General features: G+C 45.7%; 1 protein-coding gene and 1 long non-coding RNA gene across 6 annotated transcripts in view; one reads left to right on the forward strand and one right to left on the reverse strand.

The window, feature by feature from the left end:
• LOC308579490 overlaps positions 1-19,620 on the forward strand; it is a 76,416-nt gene that overhangs the window by 15,100 nt on the left and 41,696 nt on the right. The gene's annotated exons all lie outside the window — the stretch shown is intronic.
• LOC308579479 (uncharacterized protein) overlaps positions 1-19,620 on the reverse strand; it is a 67,032-nt gene that overhangs the window by 12,705 nt on the left and 34,707 nt on the right. The window contains exons 1-5 of one of the 5 annotated variants that reach the window (XM_081214032.1): positions 7,274-7,886; positions 5,572-5,990; positions 5,295-5,376; positions 4,927-5,009; positions 28-154 (exon numbers count right to left, since the gene is read on the reverse strand). The exons of 2 other annotated variants lie outside the window; for them this stretch is intronic. In XM_081214032.1, coding sequence (XP_081070158.1) covers positions 28-154; positions 4,927-5,009; positions 5,295-5,376; positions 5,572-5,973 — 694 coding nt within the window. In that variant the 5' untranslated portion in view covers positions 5,974-5,990; positions 7,274-7,886. Of the gene's footprint in view, positions 1-27; positions 155-4,926; positions 5,010-5,294; positions 5,377-5,571; positions 6,065-7,273; positions 7,887-19,620 lie in introns of those variants that run through there. 2 more of the 5 variants (XM_081214030.1, XM_081214031.1) reach the window with 2 other exon arrangements.

The following is a 19,620-nucleotide window of genomic DNA, read 5'->3' on the forward strand; positions in this document are numbered from 1 at the left end:
ATATGATGATCCCACAGGGAGCCTTACCAAGAGAGGCCAATACCCCCCAATTCTCTTCCATGACGTCCTTATGCAGAGCTCTCTGGTCAGGATCCAGCAACACCCACTCCTTGTCCGTGAAACGAACAGCAACATCTTCAAAGCACACTGGACCCTAAAAGAAAAAGGGAGATGTCCTCCTCTGAGACAGCAGAAATTGATCTGCTACACAATGCTATATTGTTTTTTTCCTGTTAATAAGAATAAGAATAAGAATTAATTTATTTATACCCTGCCCATATGGCTGGGTTTCCCCAGCCAGAACTTTGGGCGGCTTCCAACAAAACACTAAAATACAATAATCTATTCAACATTAAAAGATTCCCTAAACTGGGCTGCCTTTAGATGTCTTCTAAAAGTTTGGTAGTTATTTTTCTCTTTGACAACTGGTGGGAGGTCATTCCACAGGGCGCGTGCCACTACCAAGAAGGCCCTCTGCCTGGTTCCCTGTAACTTGTCTTCTTGCAGCGAGGGAACCGCCAGAAGGCCCTTTAAGGTATTTTATGGTAAGATAAGGTTAAAATAAATTAAGGTAAACTGAATGACAGAATATAGTGAAAGATGGAAAGGATTTGCTGAGTTAATTAATAGGTTTAGACCGTTAAGATAAATTATTCAACAAAATTGAGAAAGATGGAAAGAATTTGCTGAAACAATTAATTAAACTAGAATACAGAAAGGGAGGTGTGAGGAGGTCGATGAAACAAGCAAATGAAAGATAAAGATATGGAATATTGGATGTGTGTTTTAATGTTATTGTTCTTTTTTGCTGTATTGTTTTATAATAATAATAATAATAATAATAATAATAATAATAATAATAATAATAATAATAATAATAATAATAAGTTTTATTTTTATCCCACCCTCCCCAGCCAAAGCCGGGCTCAGGGCAGCTAACAACAATAAAACAGTACAAAAGTACAGCATAAAAAACATTCTAAAATCATTCATTATAAAATTAATTAATTCAAGCCACTGGCAACCATTGGGCCAGAGCTCCGCGAAGATTGCCAAGGGAGGGAGTCAGGTTGTGCCCTGGCCAAAGGCCTGGTGGAACAGCTCTGTCTTGCAGGCCCTGCGGAAAGATGTCAAGTCCCGCAGGGCCCTGGTCTCCTGTGACAGAGTGTTCCACCAGATCGGAGCCACGGCCGAAAAAGCCCTGGCTCCAGTTGAGGCCAGCCTAACTTCTCTGTGGCCTGGGACCTTCAAGATGTTTTTATTTGAAGACCGTAAGTTTCTCTGTGGGGCATACCAGGAGAGGCGGTCCCGTAGGTATGAGGGTCCTAGGCCGTATAGGGCTTTAAAGGTTAAAACCAGCACCTTAAACCTGATCCTGTACTCCACCGGGAGCCAGTGCAGCTGGTATAGCACCGGGTGAATGTGATCTCGCAGCGAAGACCTCGTAAGGAGTCTCGCTGCAGCATTCTGCACCCGCTGGAGTTTCTGGGTCAGTCTCAAGGGCAGCCCCACGTAGAGCGAGTTACAATAATCCAGTCTGGAGGTGACCGTCGCGTGGATCACAGTGGCTAGGTCAGGGCGAGAGAGGTAAGGAGCCAACTGCTTAGCTTGGCGGAGATGGAAAAATGCCGCCTTTGTTATAGCTGCAATCTGCGCCTCCATGGAAAGGGAGGTGTCGAAGATTACACCCAAACTCTTAACGGACGGTGCTGGCACTAATTGCGCCCCCGCAAGAGATGGCAGTTGCCCCCCCCCCATCCCATATCGCCCCGTCCCAGCCACAGGACCTCTGTCTTCGAAGGATTTAGCTTATTGGTTTTTATGTTTTACTTTTTTTATGTATTGTAATTTTTGTGGTCTTCTTTTCTTCTTTTTTCTGCAATTTTTAAACTTATAATAAATATCATTTAAAAAAACAAAAAACAAAGATAGGCCCACATAGAGCGCATTGCAGTAGTCCAAGCGAGAGATAACCAGAGCATGCACCACTCTGGTGAGACAGTCTGCTGGCAGGTAGGGTCTCAGCCTGCGTAACAGATGGAGCTAATAAACAGCTGCCCTGGACACACAATTGACCTGTGCCTCCATGGACAGCTGTGAGTCCAGAATGACTCCTAGGCTGCGCACCTGGTCCTTCAGGGGCACAGTTACCCCATTCAGGACCAGGGAGTCCCCCACACCTGCCTGCCTCTTGTCCCCCTAAAACAGTACTTCTGTCTTGTCAGGATTCAACCTCAATCTGTTAGCCGCCATCCATCCTCCAACTGCCTCCAGACACTCACACAGGACTTTCACCGCCTTCACTGGTTCCGATTTGAAAGAGAGGTAGAGTTGGGTGTCATCCACATACTGATGAGCACCCAGCCCAAACCCCCTGATGATCTCTCCCAGCGGCTGCATGTAGATGTTGAAAAGCATGGGGGAGAAGACAGAACCCTGAGGCAGGGGTCTGAACACTCATCCCCACCACCACTTTCTGAACACGGCCCAGGAGGAAGGAGCGGAACCACTGTATGACAGTGCCCCCAGCTCCCAACCCCTCAAGATGGTCCAGAACGATGTTATGGTCGATGGTATCAAACGTCGCTGAGAGATCCAGCAGAACTAGGAAACAGCTCTCACCTTTGTCCCTAGTCCACCAGAAATCATCGACCAGTGCGACCAAGGCAGTTTCAATCCCATGATGAGGCCTGAATCCCGACTGGAAGGGATCCAAATGGTCCGCTTCTTCCAGGCGTGCCTGGAGTTGTTCAGCAACCACTCGCTCAATCACCTTGACCAAGAATGGAAGATTTGAGACTGGGCGATAGTTAGCCATATTGGCAGCATCTAAAGATGGTTTTTTAAGAAGCGGTTTAATGACCGCCTCTTTCATCGGGTCTGGGAAGGCTCCCTCACAGAGAGAAGCATTCACGACCCCGCGAAGCCCATCGCCCAGCCCTTCCCGGCTAGCTTTTATAAGCCACGATGGGCAAGGATCAAGGAGACAGGTGGTTGGTTTCACTCGTCCAAGCAGCCTGTCCACATCCTCGGAGGTAACAGATTGGAATTGATCCCACGCAACTTGACTAGACAGGACACTAGCACTCTCCTGCCCCGGCCCTGCTCCCACGGTGGAGTCTACCTCTTCCCGAATCTGAGCGACTTTATCTGCAAAAAAACTTTGCAAAATCATTGCAGGAGATCATGTGGCCCATACTGGGCCCCAATGTAGCAAGTGGTTCCGCTAAATTGCAAACCACCTGAAAAAGTCTCCTGCTGCTGTTTTCCGCAGATGCAATTGAGGCGGTGAAGAAAGTCTTCTTCGCCATTGCTACTGCCACTTGGTAGGCTCGACATTGAGCTCTAGCCCATGTCCGGTTAGCTTCAGAATGAGTTATCTGCCACCAGAGCTCTAGCCATCTCAGCGATTGTTCCCTCAGATCCGTGGAAAACCACGGGCCTGTCTGGGCTCCATGCAGTCGAAGAGGGCGCTTCGGAGCCAAACAGTCAATAGCCCTGGTTAACTCCACATTCCAGCGGGCCACCAGGGAATCAGCTGAAAGGCCATCAACATGGGATAAAGCATCCCCTACCACTCTCTGGAAACCATTTGGATCCATTAAGTGGCGGGGGCGGACCATCCGAATCGGTCCCACCTCCCTGCAGAGGGGAAGGGTCGCGGAGAAGTCCAGTTGCACCAGGAAGTGATCTGACCATGTCACTGCAACCCCCCCTCCCCGCCCACAAGGCCTGGATTGCTGAGCGTGAGAGAAACCTGGTGGACAAGCAGCGGCAAGGGCAGGCCCATCTGCTTCATCCAACCAAGTCTCTGTTACACATGCCAGGTCAAGTCCTCCATCCATGATCAAGTCATGGATGGCAGTGGTTTTATGACTCATTGACCTGGCATTGCACAGCAGCACCTTCAGGTCATGTGGGTATCCCTTGCTGATTCTAGTATCCGTCCAGTCAGGACCAGACCCAGAGGCAGGGATAGTCCTCAAACAACGACTAAACCTGCCTCCTCTGTAATGACATGCTCTGGTCTTAACATCCACCCCCCCCCCCACAAAAAAAAGTAATCAAAAAGGAAAAAAGAAACTTTTAAAAAACATTTTAAAAAGAACATTGCACTGCTCCGAGTCCCCCTGGCCAGGAGCAGCAGCAGCAACTGTCCTTATGAGGCTTCAGGTCCCGCCCTGGGCCAAGTGGTGAGTGGCAGGAGCAGGGCCCTCAGGCACTCACGCAGGGGAGTTGTTTCAATAGGATTGCTTTGCTGCACATTTTATTTATGGATGCTTATTTTATTCTAAGTTTTAATTACGGGAATTCGTCTTTGTGCAAATAGGTTGTACTCCACTTTGTGTTTTCCAGGTCATTCTGCCTAGGCTAGCATTCCAGTTTGCCTGATGAAAGGGTCCACTTTCTCCTCTCCTCCTGACCTGTTCTGGGGAGTTCCCTCCCAATGCCCTAGAGCCAAATTCTAGGGGTTCATGGGGGGCAAGTCCTATTTTGCAGCCAATGGGGCTGGTTAGGTGAATCCAGGACACTATTTGTCCTCATTTGTCCACTGCTTAGAAACCAATCTGAGCATTCAGTCATCAATCTAGAAATCAAATAAGCCTCTGTTGGATGGCCATCTGTCTTGGATGATCTAGCAGAGATTCCTGCATTGCAGGGGGTCTCCTGGCTCTGAGAGACAAGCAGGGAGGGTGGCTTCTGGCAAAAGGAGAGGGAGCCACCGGTGGCTCCTCCTTCTCCTGACTCACCTCTGCCTCTCGACCTTCCTCTCCCACTCGCCTCCTTACTCTTCTGCCTGTGATTCTGCACTGCATTCTGCCACAGTGTCTCCCAGCTCACTAACCCCTGTAACCCCTTTAGCTTCTGACACCTCCTCTTCCCAGGCTCATCTCTCTTCCCCCTTTGACTTTGACTTCCCCTGACCTGATCTGGTTCCACAGCCGCTGCTTCCCTTCTGCCCCCATGAAAAGATGGATCAGGAAGTCTTCCTGGGATCACTCTGTCACCTGCAAGAGATAAAAGGTAAACAGGACGCCAGGAGTGCCTGCTTCTCTCACAGGTGAAACAGGGCATCTCTTACTACAGATGGGCCTTTGAGAAAGCCTTACCTACTGAGAGCATTTGGACGTTTGTGCCCATTTCATATGTTAGTTGTGCAGAAATACATCTCCCCTCCTCTGGACCCTTCTTCCCAACTGTCTCCCTCCCAAAACAAGATGAAAAGAACCCCCAGATGAGTTGGAAAACCAACAGAATGAGACCAGACACAGAAAAACCACCTTCCTCCTTACCCAGTGGCCTCTCTCTGGTGTCCAACGGAGGCCTCTCTGCCTCACAGGAATCCAAGTCCATTTCTGCAAAGAGATTCTTTCCCTGAAAATAAACAAGGATTCAAAACAGAGAATGGCGAGAAATGTTAGAAAGAGAATGACAAAGACTTGAAGGGTGTGAGATCTCATTCCATAGATGCTTTCCCAGAAAACGAATGGGCCATCAGCAGACCATTATGGGATGTTCCCTGTCCTGTTTGGAGCCCCTTGGGAGTATCCAGAGGAAAGTCTCTCTCACCTGCTTTCTCTCCTCTGCCTGACTCAGGAGGAAACCTTCGGCCAGGGCCACCGCCTGGGAACTGGTCTCCGCTCCGCATTCCCTCACCCAGCTCTCCATCTCCGGGGGAAGGACAGCCAGGAACTGCTCAAAGATCACCAGGTCCAGCATCTCAGCTTTCGTGTGCCTTTCCGGCTTCAGCCACTGGTGGCAAAAGTGGTAGAGTCGGCTGCAAACCTCTCGGGGTCCTTTGGCCTCCTGGCAGCTGAACTGCCTCAACTGCTGGCTCTGCACCTCTGAGCGGAGGGTGTCCTCCTCACCCAGGATCTTCTGCACTGGGTTTTCCCAGAATTCTCCACTGCTCCCAGTTTGGCTGGCATGGCCTCTTCCTGCTTCGGGGCCAGCTGAGTCTCGCTCATCCATCTGTGCTCTCAGGAAGCCTCTGAGAGATCGGAAGGAACCCTTTGGTCTTTTGACAAGTTCTGTCTGTCCTAATGAAAAGCTCAAGGAAATCCTACAAAGCAAATACATTGTTCTGTTACAGAATTTGTAGGACAGCGGGGAAAATGGTTCCCTGAGCAAGCATGGATGAGTCTTGCTGGGAACCAGGGCAGGATTGCACTGCATCCCAGACCATGAGCTATGTTTTTGAAAAGAAAGAGCAGGAAGAGGAGGAGAAATAAGTCTCTCGCCTTCTAGCAATGCAAAATGTGGCGGCAACTGAAGGGATTTCTGGGAGATTAATCAACCTGGTTTCTGCTGCCTTCCAGTCAATGCATGAAGTCAGAACCAACAGACAAGAGAATCGTTTGTATCTTGTGAAAAACGGATGCTTGGCTCTAGTGGGGGTCCTCACCCGGGGGTCCTCAGGAGTTGCTCCCCACCCCCACTCCCCTGCTTCTGTCTCCTTTTCGTGTACTTGGACTCTCTGCCGCTCTCCAGACAGACTCCTGGGGTGGGGTCCCTTTTTCTTTGCTCTGAGGGCCAGGTATGTATCTGATCAACCCCCTGAGGGCCAAGTGAGCAGGCCAAAGACATCTACCTTGATATTTAGCTGGGTAATTTATTATTATTGTTACTATTATTATTATTATTCTGCTAGATAGCTTAACACACACACAGCCATTGATGCCAAGGTCCCTGGAGACTCGGTGAATAGCAGCGCCCATTTCCGGCTGCTTTGCCAGCAACAATCCCTTTGGGACAGAGAGGATGTGGTCCTGGGATGCCATGCTCTGGGTGCGAGGGGATTGCTGCAGTGGCCTCCGTGGGGAGCTGCCCTGGGAGACGACTGGGAAACTGATCCACAATACAGCAGCCAGACTAGGGGCTGGGATCCCTCTCTTTGTTCCTGGCCTTTCTCTCCCACCTTTCCTTCCTTCCTTCCTCCACGTGGGGTTTTCTTTTTTGGGGGGGAGGGGCTTGTCCACCTCCTCGTCCAGGTTTGGAAAACCATTTGCACATGTTTCCTCTGTCGTGCAATGAGGCTGAGCGATGTCACACAGAGTTAAAGTCCCAGGGACTCCTTTGTTTAAAGAAGGGAGATTTTTGCAGGGGGGGGGGGGAAGGGCCAAATGAGATTGGGATCCTCTGATCTCCAGGAAGGAGAGCGTGGCAGACCTGGCCCCTCCCGGATCAGGCCCCCCAGGCCCCCTCCCCTGCTGCAGCCCTGGGACCCCCGTCTCCCCACTGCACCCTCTGGGGGGAGAGAGAGGAGACTCACCAGATCCCAGGAGGGGACAGCGAGGCAGCCCTTGCAGGAGAGACCCCAAAGCAAGGAAAGGACTGGGGAGGGAGGGGCCTTGGCTGTGGAGGACCTGCCCCCCCTGCTTCCTGGCCTCTCTAGGAAGGCAGCTCACTTCCTTTTAACCCTTGCCAAGCCGAGTCCCTCCAGCTCAGCCCTCTCTCGCTTGGCAGAACCTCAGATTCTTATTATTTTTAAAGGATTTAGGGGGGCAGCTGCCCCCCTGGCTACGCCAATGCCCAGATATCCTTTTGGGGGTGAGGCTCTTGGCTGGACTCTGAGCATCTCCCTCCCTTGGCCAGAAACCAGAGGAAGAGCTTGCAGGGAAAAGGGCTTTGCAGGAGGCAAGGAAGCTTCTCCTAGAATTCAGGAGTGGAGAGATAGGAGGGGATCCCAGGGTCATCTAGTCCAACCCCAGCAATGCAGGAATCTCAGCTAAAGCATCCATGGCAGATGGCCGTCCGATCTCTGCTTAGAAACCTCCAAGGAAGGAGAGTCCACCACCTCCCAAGGGAGACCTTTCCCCTGCCCAACTGCCCTTAGATGTCCCTCAAGGCAGCGGGTCCTGAGTTCTAGCCCTGCTGAAACAATCGCACTGGCTGCCAAGGAGGAATCAAGCGAGGTTCAAAAGAAATAAATCCTATTCTCATCATAAATGAATAATGCTTTCTCATGCATGCTTTTTATGCTAATAAAATGCTTAATTGCTAATTCAATGTACTGAAAATGGATTGTTGTTATTTTTATGTTTAGGGAAGCTTTTAATATTTGATGGACTATTGTATTTTAATATTTTGTTGAAAGTCGCCCAGAGTGGCTGGGAAACCCAGCCAGATGGGCAGGGTATAAATAAATTATTATTATTATTATTATTATTATTATTATTTATTAAATTGATCCGGTGAGTGTTCTCCTTTCGAAAGAAGCAGGTGGAATCTCCATGGTTGCTAATAGCATAACGTTGAAAGGCTAGGCAAATATGGGGAGCCCTAGAGCATCCGCTTGGCATGCAGAATGTCCCAGGGTCAACCCCTGACATCTCCTACAAGGGCTGGACGAAATCCCTGCCTGAAACTCTGGGGAGCTGCTGCCAGTCAGTGTAGACCTGTGGTCCTCAAACTATGTCCAATGGGCTGAATCCAGCCCCCCAGGGTCGTGAATGTGGCCTGCATGGCCATTTCAGAACCCGCCAAGTGTCCGAGGCTGAAAGCATGTATAGATGGTATATTACACCGGTTAAGCTAGCAAAAATGTATAAAACATGTAATAAGTGTTGGAAATGTAAAGAAGGATCATTTTATCATATGTGGTAGGAGTGTAAGAAAGTGAAGGGTTTCTGGGAAATGATATATAATGAATTGAAGAAGATGTTGAAATATACATTTGTAAAGAAACCGGAAGCCTTTCTGTTAGGAATAACAGGAAAAGAAACAAATAGAAGGGATAATAAACTTTTTCAATACGCAGTAACAGCAGCAAGAATATTGATGGCCCAAAAATGGAAACAGGAGGAACTACCGACTCTTGAAGAATGGAGAATGAAACTTATCGACTCTGCAGAACTGGACAAATTAAATGGGAAGATTAGGTATCAACGGGACCACAAGTTCATTGAGGACTGGGGAAAATTTGTAGAATATCTGAAAAGTATATGTGATGAACAAACAACGCTAGTGGGATTTAAAGAGGCTTTGTGAAAGGTAGAGGAGTATTGTTAAACAGAAAGAGTAAAGGTAATATTAAAATGCAATATCAAATTTAGAAAATGTGTAAAAATGGGAAAATACGGATGATTGGCAGAGAAGCTGATGGAAGTCCAAAAAGTTGAAATTTGTGAAAAATGTTTGATATTGGAATTTGTATAATGGAAGAATTTTAATAAAAATTATATATAAAAAAGAAAGAAAGCCTGTCGCCGTCAGCTGAGTCAGTCCCCGCACAGCACTGAGGTAAACGCCACAGGCGTGGTGGCTGCTCTACCAATGAAAGGCCAGGAGTTTCGCCTGGGGATGGGAAAGTGTTGTCTTTTGGCTTGAAGAGTGAAGTTGAGGTTCCTTACGTATACTTTAAAGGTGGGAGAAGGAGGTATAGTCCCATTTCTGTGAGTGGAGCAGAGGTCTTTCCACTCCTGTGATTTACATGCTCTGAAAGTTGGGATCTGTTTTGATATTTAAATTTTTAAAGGGTGGAGTGGAACCGGATATTGACCATCTCCTTAGCCTGGGGAGCCACATTCTGGTAGAAGGAGGCCAGGATTTGCCCCCAAGGCGTGGGATGTCCCTCCTCCCCTGCAGTAGGACTTGGAATCCAGGAGAAAACTCTTGGAATAGCCTTGCCAGGTGTTCAGGGAGGGACTCACCTGTCCCCATGTCCTTCTCTTTGCAGATGTGCTGCAAACTGTGTTAAAATGTGACATCAAGCTTTATTTACAGCGGAAAATAACAAAGAAACATGGTGTGAGCTGTCTTCCACATGCGTCTCCTCCTCGGTCAGAGTAGAAGAGTACAAAGGCCAGAAGTGATTTACAGACTGACTTCCATTCTTACACAGACAGTACAGAAGGTGTAAACATGGATATCATGGTACACTAGCAATGGGAGAATGAAATACTGACAGTTTGACCCCCAATTTGGTCCACAACCAAAGTTAGCAACCCTCATGGTCCAGGAGTGCCAGGGACTCCGTGGTGGGGGCAGTGGGGGCCGCTTTGGCCCAGATTGGCCCCTGACTCCAAGACGATCTTTCCTCCCGCAGGACCTCTGATGTTACGCCCTTTGGGAAAGTGGGGAGCAACAGAAACCAGCAGCCAACAGCATCCCTTCTCTGTAGGCCTTTGCCCGAAGGTTCCCCCATCTCAGAGCAAGTAGCTCTCCCTCATGGATTCAGTCCTTTCATCACTTCCATCTCCCCAAGAGGCTCCCAAGGCTACTCATCCTCTGCAGTTGAGAACAGACCTAACTGAAAAGAACGGCTTCCTCTTCTGGTGACACCAGAGAATTCTAGAAGACATTCACCCTTTCCATAGCATTATGGATGCACGATTCCCACAGACAAGTTTCTTGGCAAGACAAGGGCCTTTCCTGGCCATAGAGTGTCCTCCTCAGCATCCCCAACGAAGGAGCTGGGTTGCAAGAGCTGCAGCTAATGGGGGGGCTGTCCTCCCCCCTCCCATCTCACCTGGCTGCTAGGTAGGAAAGCAAGACCCAGAGAGAGTTGTGGGAAACCCCGAAACCAGCTTGCTCTGTGCCGGATCCAAAGCTGCGACTAATAGAGAAGCAAGATCTGTTCGGGTCTTGATGCTGTGAGCCCCTCCGTCCTACACTCCGGTTGTGTATGTGAGTAAATAAGACTAGATATCGTAAAGACGCCACAGTCTCCGCTGACTTTCGTTCCAAGGAAACCGAAGATGGGGAAGCGCCTGGGACCCCTGGAATCTCACCCCTCAGAGACTGGGGTAGTTTGCAAATACAAACACGCATACAATAATTTGTGCCTTTGTTCCTAATAGATAACTAAGTGTGAAGAGCATGTCATGTGCTTTAGCAGCAGCCCTCCTGTAAATAAGGAAATGCAACCCCCATTGCTGGTCGACTCAAAAAAGCAACAAGGGAATCTGCTCTTGTGTCCCATGAGGTCTGTGGGGCCCTTAAGTAAGAGGAGCCATTGCTTTTCTTTTCTTTTCTTTCTTTTCTTTTCTTTTAAAATAGCTTAATTAAAGAAATTTTAACATAATCAAATATTCAAATTTCATTTTACAATTTCAATTAACACCCCCCCCCCCGCCATGCGAATTCCCCCAACTTCCCTTCCTGGTTTATAACACCTCTGTTTCTTTTGCTTATAAATTTGTACTTCTTATATATTAAAATGAAGGTTATAACATTTGTCTCTTCCATCTCATTTTTACCTCATAACTGCATTTTCTGTTTGTATTTGTCCATTGTAAGTGTATCACTCAAATCCTGCCAGTGAGTTCATTTCTATGCATTGTTTCTGTATATACATCTTAAAAGGTTCCCAATCCTTTTAAAAGTCATTATTGTCCTTATCTTTAAGTCTCTGAATTAGCTTCGCCATTTCAGCGTATTCCATCAACTTTTCTTGCCAGTGTTCTTTCGCTGGTATTTCATCGCCTTTCCATCTTTGAGCTAGTAAAATTCTGGCCACTGTTGTCACATACATGAATGGATTATTCTTAATTTTTGGTAAATCCTGCCCTAAAATACCTAATAAAAACGCTTCTGATCTTTTAACAAAGGTTATCTTAAAACCTTTTTTTCATTTCATTATAGATCATCTCCCAATAGGTGGAGCCATGTGGGCCCAGGTCCAGGGGGAGGGGGTTGCCATGGTGACAAAGACCAGTAAAAGCCATAGACATGCAGGTGGCCATTTTGGGTTAGCAGTGAGGCGAATGGAGGAGAGAGCAGTTGGTGGCAGTTGATGGAGGACAAGGCAAGGCAATCAGTGGATTCTTATTTTCTCAGTTTCTTATTTCATTTATTACTTGTTTTTCTCTTCTTGAAGATGTGCCACAGGCTTTCTTCATCCAGCAATGGTGAGTATTGGAGGAAACGAGTAGGGAGAGCATAGCTGTCAACATTTCCCTTTTTTTACAGGGAAATTCCCTTATTCCGAATAGGATTGAGGTATCTGATCAAGGCCTGTATTTTAAAATGAACTTAAAGATTTGCAAATGTTTCCTGCCAGGCAGAAAACCAGCTGGCTAAGTACTTTGGCAGTACTTTGGACAAGGGCCCCCCTGATTTAAAGCAGTAGCAGGAGACAGGTTTCCCAAGGTTGTAAAAGGGAAATACAGGCTGGGAGCAAAGGTTACACTGACCCTACATATTACAGAATACAATCAAGCTGCAAAAACACTAATTAAGAGTAGGTAAATAGTAAGATCTCTGTTTAGATAGAACTTAATACCATGAGCCATCTGTTTTAGCCATTTGTTTTGGAATGCAGGGGCAACAGGGGCAAAAGGTGATCTGGTAATTAAGGTGCCTTGTCGAGGCAAATGTAAGATATATGGCTACTTGTCTGCCATTTATGGATAGAAGGAAATATAGCTCTTTCTCTCCCATAAAAGGTAATAGGAAATGGGTGTATCTTTTATGATTGGTTCTAGCAAACAGCCAATAGGAATTTCAACCAGGCTGACTGGACAGAGGCAGCCAAAGGAGGAGCAAGGGGGCTGGGTTGAGGAAATATAAGTGCTGGCCATCAGGGCTGGAGGGCAGGCAGAGCTTTGGTAACCATATACCACTGTGCCTATCATTTATTTGTCTGACAAATAAATTATTATCTTAATTTCTCTATTGCTGCGTTGAATATTTCATTTCAGCTAAGCGTTAACCACAAGCAGGGTGCTACAGGATCCTCGAAAGAAAAGGGACCTTCCCCCTGCTGCCAGAGCTCTTTGCCCCCCACTCTGCACTTTCAGTTGAGAGGAACTGACAGCCTGACTTTTGCTGGAGCCCGAGCAAGATCTCTTGCTCCAGGTGATGCAGAGCTGCCAGGCAGCTGCCCTGAGAGGCCTCCATGCCCTTCAAGTGTCCAAGCACCGGACAGCGGAGGCCGTTCTGGGGCCGCCGGAGAGGAGGACCCTGCTGGCTTACGCTCAGGTATCCTGTCTGAAAGGGGAATCATCTTAGGGACTTTCTGTGAAATTCTGCAACAGGGATGCTGTTCCTAGAATGGAGGCATGTGCAACAGGTCAATCGCGATCTACTGGTCGATCCACAACTCAAGAACTCTGGGCAAAGACAATGGGTAGATCACTGGCAGGTTTTTTATTACTGGGAGTAGATCTCAGCATCTTGGATGTTGGACGTCCTGTAGCCTTTCTAGGCCTTTTAACCATGGGTAGGAAAATATTGCACCGGGGCAGAGACGAAAAGGGTCAATTGACACCAAGGGGTTAAATCCAGAGAAAGAGCTTTATTCTGCTGTCCGGGGGGGGGGGGGCAGAGGCACCTGTGTGATGGATTCACAAAACACGGAACGCCGTTTACCTTCCCGCTATAAAGTGGTCCCTATTTATCTACTTGCACTTTAAGGGTGCTTTCGAACTGCTAGGTGGGCAGGAACTGGGACTGAAAGATGGGAGCTCACCCCGCCACGGGGATTCGAACCGCCGACCATGCGATCGGCAAGCCCTAGGCGTTGAGGTTTTACCCACAGCGCCACCCGCGTCCCATGTTGATGGTTCAGTACTTCACCCTTATTTCCCCTTTGTGACCCCCTGGGGCAAAGATTTGGGGCAACCAACCATTTTACACAAACACACAAAAGGGGTCCTTCTCACTGCAGTTCCCTCAATGGCTCCCAATTTTACAAAAAGAAATTTGAATCAAGTTCCATGTGCAGAGCATAGCTTTGTCACCTCTTGGTTTGAACCTACTTTTTCTTTTCTTTTTTAAAACTAACATAGCCACTGTACGTGTACAGGGTACATGATTCAGCAATCTATTATACTATTTGAAGTGTTGCATCACCTGACTAAATTACCATTTGAATAAAGCCAGGATTGGCTTGTCCTACCAGGGACTCAAGGAAGGCGAAGGAGTAGATTTAAGATTTAAGAGACCAGATTCCCAAGGGCATAAAACCTTTTCAGTTAGTTTAAAATCCCCTTTCCCAGTTTGATGTCCTAAGACATTTCTGATACATATGCTTTCCTGTTTCTTTTTGCTTAGCAAGCAGGCTTATAGATCTGAAACTTTAAATAGATCAGAACTTCAACATTCAGACAACCCAACAACTCAACTTTCCCACCAAAAGCCAGTAATAAAAGTTTGGTCAAGGCACATTCCACCTAATTATGAATTTGTATGTGCTTTAAACTTTGGCTTGACTTTAGCCTATTTGAAGTCTGATTTGAATAACAGACAAAGTGATGAAAATCCCCAGATAATCACTCAAATGCTTGATATCGCCAGCTCTGCTCCAAAACATCACCGCTTTCACCTCTATTCCAAACTCTGAAAACCAATCCTTCAATCTTTTTCTACCAAAGAGCAAAGCTTGGCTAAATTTCAGCCCATCACCCCACCCCACCCCACCCCACCATAACTTAAAATTCACTCTCCAATGCTTGCAGACACGTCCCTTCTCCTTCAGTGATGCCCAGAATTGAACACATTGTGACAACTTTAAAGATTTGCCACCCCAGGTCATTTCTGTAACACCTGCAATCATGTGTGTTGTGTTAGCAATTCACTCCTCCCGTTGCTGGATATGTGGCTAGTATGTCACATGTCTCTGTTTACTTTCTTTTTTTAAATAAAATGAATATTTATTGAATTTTATAACAAATAAAAATACAGATCTCAATCATCATGTTATTTACCATTGTTTTCCCTCCCTTCCTCTGGACTTCCCTCAACTTCCCCTCTGCTGAGTTATTTAGCTTTATTTGTTGTATCCTGCTTTTCTTATATAAAAGCAATTTCCCAAATCATTTCTCTAAAGTATCTGTTACTGAAATAAAGTTAAAATAAAAAAATTCCTTCCAGTAGCACCTTAAAGACCAACTAAGTTAGTTCTTGGTATGAGCTTTCGTGTGCATGCACACTTCTTCAGATACACACTGGTCTTTAAGGTGCTACTGGAAGGAATTTTTTTATTTTGACTATGGCAGACCAACACGGCTACCTATCTGTAACTGAAATAAAGTTGTGAACGTTTATTCAAACCCTGCCAGTGAATCCAGTCCATTTTGTAGTTTCTGCAAATAGACTGTAAATGGTTCCCAGACTCTTTTGAAGTCCTTTTTGTCCTTTTCTCATAGTTTATCCGTTAGCTTATCCAACTCTGTTTTTCTTGCCATTGTTCCTTTGATGGTATGTCTTCTGTCTTCCAATATTGTGCAATCAAGATTCTGGCCGCTGGTGTAGCATACATAAATAATATCCATTTTCCTTTGGCAGCGCTTGGTTTGGGATACTAAACAAAAAGGGTGTTTAAGAAAGTTCATTTTGAACATGAACCTGTTTAGTTTCCTAGGCTTGGAAAGTGTAAGAACAGAAGTCAGTCTTACCTCTTCCGCTCTGCTGTGCTTTTGCACTGTTCTGTGTCTCCCTGTCTGTTGCTGAAAGAGAGAGAGGACACCATTATAATCCCTTTGGTGTTGTCTGCAAATGTGATGAGCATCCCCTCAGTTCCTTCATCCATGTCATTTATCAAGACGTTGAACAACAACGGGCCCAGGACAGAATCCTGCAGCACCCCTCTTGTCACTTTTCCCCAGGATGAGGAGGACCCATGAAGGAGTCCTCTTTGGGTTCGGTCAGTCAAATCCACCTAAGTTACCTCATTCAGCCCACATTTTACCAGCTTCCTCACATAAACATCACAGAGGACTTTGTCAAAAGCCTTACTGAAATCGAGATGCACAATTTCCAAAGCAGTTCCCTGATCAACAAAGTTTGTAACTCCATCCAAAAAAAGAAAAGAAAAGGAGAGATTTCTTTGGCTTCACTTGTTTTTGAGAAAGCCATGCTTTCATCCTGTATGTTTATATTGTAAAATCTTCAGATGAACGCAAATAAAATTTAAAAAGAATAAATGAGGATATTGACAAGCTGGAACATGTGCAAAGGAAGGAGATTCATGTCTTTTATCTAATTTGGAAACCACATGACCCAGTGACTTCCGGAGGCGGCGCGAAACATGCAATGGCGGTCCTCTTTAGTTCCTAAAGAGGGGCTCCGCAGGAAAGGATCGTTCGCTACGGCACAGCGACGATCCACTAAGGAAAACCACGGGCAGAGTGAGCTCGTGGCCGTGGGACTCGGCGGGCACCTAGAGCGACCCCCAAAACGAAGAAGGGACCCCGTAAGGGGCTCCGGAAGCGCGGAGGGGAAGCGGTGCTGTGAGTTCATCGCTCTTTCTGCGGGAGCAAAGCCGCGCGGCTGCTGCTGATGAGCGCTGACCTTTCTTCCTTAAACACTGGATTCTAAATTATCTACTCGTGAGTAAGGATTACTCTATATTGGATTACAAATTTTTGGAAATTGGCTGAAAGCGGGAGACGAAAAAAAGGAAGTCCGTCTCCCGGCAAGGCTTAAAGATCAAAGGCAAAGAATTGACAAGCTGGAAGCAGCGGAAAAGGATATGAAACCGGGAAGTATCGTGCGTTGGAGGATTTGGTAATGAAAAGGAAAGGCAAGTCTTCTTTTTTCTTTTATCACTAGGGTGATTTAAACTGAGAACTTTCCTCCTTTTGGGGGCTTTAAAAATATAAGAAACCAGATCTCGGGCTGACAGTGAGAGGAGCTGTCTTTGCGGATACAATAGTATATCTGAAATTGTTACTCTGTTATATTTGGGCACTATTGGAAGATACAATTATGCAACTGTAACTTGCACCCCCCAGAAGAAATTCAAGAGTAACCTGGGAGAGGCTCGGCATGTGGAAAAAGTTTTAAGGACTATTGTAAAGTTTTTCTTTTTTAGCTGCAGGGACTTTAATGGCGGCTAAATCCTTTTCTTTCTTTCCTGAACTGTAACAATACTCCCTCTAGTGGAGCTTGGGATTTACAAATTCCTGGGAACCAAATTCGTTTTGACTCTCTGCTGTTTTATTATCTACACTGAGGAACTGTCTTTCTCATGGAACAATAGTTAATTTGACCTTGGCTCATAGACAGGTGTGGAATGAGTGGCCCTCCGAAAACAAGATCTGCAAAAGCGAAAGCAGGGAAAGGCCAACTTGTGCAAACAACTTTGACTTCTCAGTCACGCAGATCATCAGTCCCTGCTGTACTAAAGGGACTTGAACCTCCAACAACAGCTGAATTAAAGGGAATTGAACCTTCAACAACAGCTGAATTAAAGGAAGCTGAACAGCCAACAACAGAGGATATGGCTGCAGGGGGATCTGATACACTTCTAAAGGAAATGTTACAACAATTCGCAATTTTAAACAAGAAGGTTGATGATCAAACAGCAAAAATTGACTTAGCTACATCCTCTATTACAAAACTATCTGAACAAGTGGCACAACATTCTCAAGCAATTGGGAATCTAGAAGACGCCACTTCTGAGAATAGGAAATTGGCAGAGGCTGTGAACCTAAAGGCGGACCAAGCGAACCAGAAAGTGGACGAATTGAAAGGAGAGGTAAAGCCACTACATAAGCACATCAGTGACCAGCAGGCCTACCTGTCTATGACAGAATTGAGAAATTGGGAAAATAATTTAAGGCTACGATCCATCCCAGAGCTTGAAAAAGAAGATTTGACCAGTTACTTGACAACAGAATTTTCTAAGTTCTGGGGTATAGAAGAAGATAAAGACTTTAAAATAACAACTGCGTTCAGATTGGGAAGAGTGGTAAAGAAGGACAGGCCCAGAGACTGTCTGATCATTTTGAGGACCAAACAGGAGAGAGACAAAATACTTGACCTACATTTTAATAAATCACTCGAGATCCAGGACAGAAGAGCAGAGATCTACAAGGATACCCCTAAACAACTATTGGATCTCAGAGCTACATATACTGATCTAGCAAGACTTTTGAGAAGCAACGGGATACCATACAGGTGGGAGTTCCCACAAGGTTTATCATTTAAATACAAAGGAAAGAAGGTTAGAATCAAAACAAAAGAGGACAACCAGAAGTTCCTGCACGACAACGAAGAGGATCTGCAGAAGGGAATAGCAGTTCCTTGGCCTACGCCTCAGCCGGGAAAAGAGCCAACACCTTCTCTCTCGGAACCAGACAAAAAAGAGGACACCCCATAAAGAGCAACAACAGATTGGTACAGGATGTCTCTACAGCTGTACAGTTGGAACATTAATGGAGTAAATTCCCCGGAAAAACGAAAAAAGATTTTCCATATTTTGAAAAAAGAACATTTGGACATAATTTGTTTGCAAGAAACACATGTGACTAGGCTCCACAGGAAAGTGTTAATAAATAAAAGATTAGGCCAAGAATTTATCTCATCAGATAAAGTAAAAAAGAGAGGCGTGGTGATTTACGCAAAGGAGAACCTAGCACCGAAATTTTTGTTTAAAGATGAACAAGGAAGAATCCTGGCAATTGAAATACAAACCCAAGGAGAAAAAGTTTTGATACTAGGAATCTATGCACCAAACGAGGGGAAATCGGAATTTTACAAGAAGCTGCATGAGACATTATTGGACTATCTGGACTACTCGAACATCATTATGATGGGAGATATGAATGGGGTGGTCTCTACCTTTATGGATAAGTCACAAAATCAAAATTTAACCAAAGATGGCAGACTACCGAAAACCTTTTTTGAACTGGCAGACAATATGGACTTGATTGATATTTGGCGGACAAGGAACCCCCTAGGCAGAGAAGGAACTTTTTTTTCTGAGGCCCATTTGTCATGGACAAGAATCGACCAAATCTGGATAACTAGAGGGCTGGCGCCAAAGACTACAAGAGTGGAAATCTGCCCAAAGACTTGCTCCGACCACAACGCCCTGAAAATGGAACTGAGACTTACTCCAGCCGGCTCCTTCAGATGGAAAATGAATGACACCCTGTTTAGAGACCAAGAGATTGTAAAGAAGGCCCAAAAAACTTTAAAGGATTATTTTGAAATCAATTTGAACACTTCGGTGGAAAAAAGAACGATCTGGGACGCAAGTAAAGCTGTAATGAGAGGGTTTCTGATACAACAAAACACGATTAAGAAAAAACTCTGGAATGGAAAAAAGGATAAAATATTAGAGAAGATAAGAGACGGAGAGAAAAGATTGAGATCTAAACCAAAATCAAAAGAGATTCTGCGAGAAATTAAATTCCATCAGGCACAATATCTGAAGCTGATAAATCAAGAAGTGGAATGGAAAATTAAACAAATGAAACAAAGATCTTTTGAGTCAGCGAATAAATGTGGGAAACTGCTGGCATGGCAGTTGAAAAAAAGACAGAAACTTAACTATGTTACCAATCTAGAGGTGGAAGGGGAAAATATCCAGAAACCAGGTGAAATTAGAAAGTGTTTCCAGAAATACTTTAAAAAGTTGTACACACAAGGGCCTGAGGAAGTGTCTGAGATGGAACGGTTTTTGAAACTCAACGGTTTACCAGAATTATCTCAGGAGAAGAGATCAATTCTGAACTGTAAAATAACACAACAGGAAATTGAGGATGCCATTCAGAATATGCAGCTGGGCAAATCTCCAGGCCCAGATGGGCTTACCTCCAAGTACTACAAGACATTAAAAGACTATTTGATACAACCACTAATGGAGGTTTGTAATCAGATTATGGGGGGAGGAAGGGCACCGGACACGTGGAAAGAAGCCTTCATCACATTGATACCTAAAGTGGA

Source organism: Podarcis bocagei (assembly GCF_964188305.1).
Source record: "Podarcis bocagei genome assembly, contig: HAP1_SCAFFOLD_44, whole genome shotgun sequence".
NCBI lineage: Eukaryota > Metazoa > Chordata > Lepidosauria > Squamata > Lacertidae > Podarcis > Podarcis bocagei.